Genomic DNA, 4,419 nt, shown 5'->3' with positions numbered 1-4,419 from the left:
GCGATATCGCTGCGATCACTACTACACACCGATGATTGGTGGAGGAGGAACAGTGGGAGGAGCTTTTAGTAACTTCTACTCCAGTCTCATTCATTGACAGTCTATGAGAAGTGAGCGCTGACCCCGCCCAGCGGCCTCCTCCGCCAATCAGAGGCCGGGGCTGAGGTGTCCAATAGACAGGACGGCCGGGCCTTCAAGTGACAGAGCCCCCCGGTTCGGACCCCTGGCCGTGTGGTCATCCGTGCTGCTCGCTGCTCTCCGCACCTGCTCCCCTGTACTCGGCTTTTCTGCACGGCTCCTCGCTGACAGTTGCTCCTCACCCCGGGACTCTGTTGCTTCTGCTCCCGGAGTTTGTCTCTTCTCTGCGGTCCCGGAGGATCCATGGAGAAGTCCAAGAACTTCCGGATAGACGCCCTCCTGGCCATGGACCCCCCTAAGCCGCAGACCTCCCCGCTGTCCCTGGTCACGTCCCTGTCCTCCTCCTCGCTGTCCAGCAGTCCCCCTTCCGAGCACCCCGACCTGAGGACTGAGAGCCCCTCACCCCCTCGGACGTGCGGACTGCTGCCCAAGCCCGGCTTCCTGAGCAGCCACCAGCACCCGGGCACTATGATGGGCATGCACCCCCCGGGAGCTGCCAGCCTCCAGCACCAGGCTCTGTATGGGCACCCGGTCTATGGTTACTCTGCTGCAGCAGCGGCTCTAGCGGCCGGACAGCACCCAGCCCTGCCCTACCCCTACTCCACCCAGATCCAGGGAGCCCATCATGCCCACCACATTATGGACCCCATCAAGATCAGTGCGGGCACTTTCCAGCTGGACCAGTGGCTGCGAGCCTCCACTGCTGGCATGATGCTGCCCAAGATGGCAGATTTCAACTGTGAGTACCCTCATTACTATGTCATCTCACACTAATGGACTAGGAGTTGGATGGATGGATGGCCATGTGGGAGATGATGGAAAATACAGTAGAGAGAGAATATACGGTATAGAGAGCGATGAAAGAGGATAGATAGAGAGATATTAGATAGAACTGGATGGACGGTGATACTCGTGACACTTTACACCTGTGCAGATGGAGAGCAGTCCTTTCTATATTCCGACATTTACTTCCCATCATTTATTTTGGGTTTGTTTCTATTATTTCGATAGATTTACTCTTCATTATTATTCATCTCCTTCTTGTATGATCTATTATCTAGTCTGTATATTTTGTTATTTTCTACGTGAGTATATAATGTATACCGCCGAACTATGCTAAAGTACAATATATTTGTTATATGCAATATAAAAATTAGATGTTACAGTCTGTAAACATAAATTGATACAAAATTCAGCACAACAACCCCATCATACATGGGAACAATGTAGCTAGATTAAATGCTGATACTGTGCAAACTACAGGATATCCCTGCCCACATGCGAGTAATATCTATCTATCTATCTATCTATCTATCTATCTATCTATCTATCTATCTATCTATCTATCTATCTATCTCCTATCTATCTATCTCTCTATCTATCTATCTATCTATCTATCTATCTATCTATCTATCTATCTATCTATCTATCTATCTATCTCACATCTCTGTCTATCTATCTATCTATCTATCTATCTATCTATCTATCTATCTATCTATCTATCTATCTATCTCATATCTATCTACATATCTCTGCATCTCATATACATCTATGAATCTCAAATGCACCTATGTATGTCATGCGCATCTATGTATCACATATACAGTATATATGTGTGAATATATATATATATATATATATATATATATATATATACACACTCTTGCTGTATTGGGCTGTGCTTGCTGTGTTGCAGTGTGTGAGGATCCCCCTGTCTGCTCTCCAGTTACTGTACCCATATTCTATGTATGGGTATAATCATTAATTTTGTAATGATTATAGTGGATGGTATTTGTATAGGGACATGTACACAGTTACAGTTGTGTCTCTATATGGAGGATTCAGTGTCCAAGATACCTCACGTTTCTGACCTGCACATTCATGACATTCATCCTGCTTATATTCGTGTTCTCTCAAGGCCATATTTACGTCCACTGCTTTTACCATTGTGGATGAGGGCTGTAGAGCATGCACATATAGTTATTATAAAGGCTATGTTGCTGCAGTATCTGGTTTATTATACATATATTATATAGAGGAAAACAAACAGACCAAGGCATATATGGATGGATAGAGTGATTTAAGATCTATCTATCGATCGATAATGGAAACCAACTGAGTTATCTTAAACTAGAAAGTTGTTACCATGTATATATAATGCAGTGCTAAATAAATAAATGACAAATTCAGTTCTTCAAATCAGTATACACTGTACGTATATATAGCATGTAGCATCTTTTTCATCTGCCTGCACAGAAAATATTTATGGTTTGAGATTATTACTCCATTGTAGTCGATATACACTGTCTAATTCTTTATGTAACAAGAAAGAATGGAATGAGATAGAATCGATAACATTTTGATATAGAGAGAAAATGCAATCCTATCTATCTATCTATCTATCTATCTATCTATCTATCTATCTATCTATCTATCTCTTACCCATTTTTTTCTTTCTTTCTTTCTTTCTTTCTTTCTTTCTTTCTTTCTTTCTTTCTTTCTTTCACCTATTTTTCCCTACCCTTTTTCTCTTTCTTTCTGTCTTTCTTTTTTCAATTCCTTTCTTTTTTTGCTGTCTTTTGTTTTTTTTCTTTTCCATTCTTATTTTTTCTTTCCTACAGGCTGTTATGTGGGGATTAAGCTCCAAGGCTCACTAGTAAATAAAGTCTTGGTTTATCAGATAGCTAGAATTACTTGCTGGAACAAGGCTCTAAACCACTTATCAGGCTGATTACAAATCACAGCTCCATTTCATCCTTCCCTTTCATGTTTTCTAATGGCCCTGAGACAGATTCCAGCAAGCCATCATCATCATCTTCCAGTGCTGAGAACATGTTATATATTTCATTGTGATCTCAACTCCCTAAATTAAAGCGCAGCTCTATGGGAATATTATTTCTTCTGATGGTGACACCCAGGTGTATTATGGCTGCAGAAGAGCGCCAGGATTATAATAGATTTATATAATAGATTATACTATGGATGTTGCTGTGCCGCAAAGAGCTATGGGCTCATAAGAAGGTGCACAAATTATACTGAGGGAGACAGAGAGAATAGAAATGAGAGAGAGGGCCATATAGTGGAGAAGAGCAAGGGATAAATGCAGAAATAGAGATACATGGAACAAAAGAAGAGTGGGAAGAAGGAAAGAAAGAGAAAACATAATGCAGAGAGAAAGAAGAAAGAGGGAGATAGGGGGCAAATCACAAGAAAGACCCAAAATATAAAGAGAAAAATACAAACGAGAGAAAATTGTGAGAGAGACTGAGAATGCAGAGTACATATAGTATGTAGAGAGCTAGCTAATATTGGCAATACTAATACTACGACTACTACTGATGATAATTTATTAAGGTATATACAAAACAGAGAATGTATAGTAAGCAGAGAAAGAGATTGAATACAAGTTCTATTTACAAGGATAAGCAGGAATAGAGCGCGAAAGAGACTAAGAATACTGAGTGCATATGTACAGATATAGAAATTTACAATACTAATACTACCACTACTGCTACTATTAATTACTTAAGGTATGAACAAAAAGGAGTGAGAATACAGATTATATAGTTAGTAAATAGAGAGACTGCAAGTTCTATTTACAAGGATAAGCGGAGAGTGAAAGAGACTGAAAATACACAGCATACTGTATCTGTAGAGAGCTAATAACAATACTAATAATTCATCAAAGTACATGCAAAGAAAAAGTAAGAATACAGAATACATAGTACAGAATAAATAGTAAGTAAATAGAGAGCAAAGCTCTGTTCACGTGGATAGGCAGAAATACAACAGAGTGATAGAGAACGAGAATACAGACAATATTTGTAGGGAGATGACAACAACAATACTACTACCGGTAGTAATAATAATAATTCATAAAGATGCATAGAAAGAAAGTGATAATACAGGATCTATACTAAATAAATAGAGAGAGACACTGATTACTAGTCCTATACAAGGATGTGCAGAAATAGAGAGTGAAAGAGATAAGAGTATAGAGTGTACTGTATATGAAAATAGATAGCAACACACAAAAAATATACAAAGAATAAGTGAGAATACAGAATATATAGTAAGTAAAGAGAGAGGGAGGGGTATTAGTTCTATTGATATGGATAGGCAGAAATACTGAATGATAGAGACCAAAAATGTAGATAATATATGTAGAAAGATGACAACAGAAATACAACTGCTAGTAACAATAATAATTCAGAAAGATACATACAAAGAAAGAGTAACAATACATAATATATGGTAAATATACATTTATAAATGTTTGTG

General features: G+C 39.1%; 1 protein-coding gene across 1 annotated transcript in view; it reads left to right on the top strand.

Moving 5' to 3' along the window:
* Window positions 1–242: 242 nt before the first annotated feature.
* MNX1 (motor neuron and pancreas homeobox 1) overlaps window positions 243–4,419 on the top strand; it is a 16,265-nt gene continuing 12,088 nt past the window's right edge. The window contains exon 1 of the mRNA XM_066584498.1: window positions 243–877. Coding sequence (XP_066440595.1) covers window positions 382–877 — 496 coding nt within the window. The 5' untranslated portion in view covers window positions 243–381. The remainder of the gene's footprint in view (window positions 878–4,419) is intronic.

This window comes from Eleutherodactylus coqui, chromosome 12, assembly GCF_035609145.1.
Source record: "Eleutherodactylus coqui strain aEleCoq1 chromosome 12, aEleCoq1.hap1, whole genome shotgun sequence".
In the NCBI taxonomy this organism is placed as follows: Eukaryota; Metazoa; Chordata; class Amphibia; order Anura; family Eleutherodactylidae; genus Eleutherodactylus; species Eleutherodactylus coqui.
The sequence above is the reverse complement of the archived record's forward strand: the minus strand, read 5'-3'. Positions and strand labels throughout refer to the sequence as shown.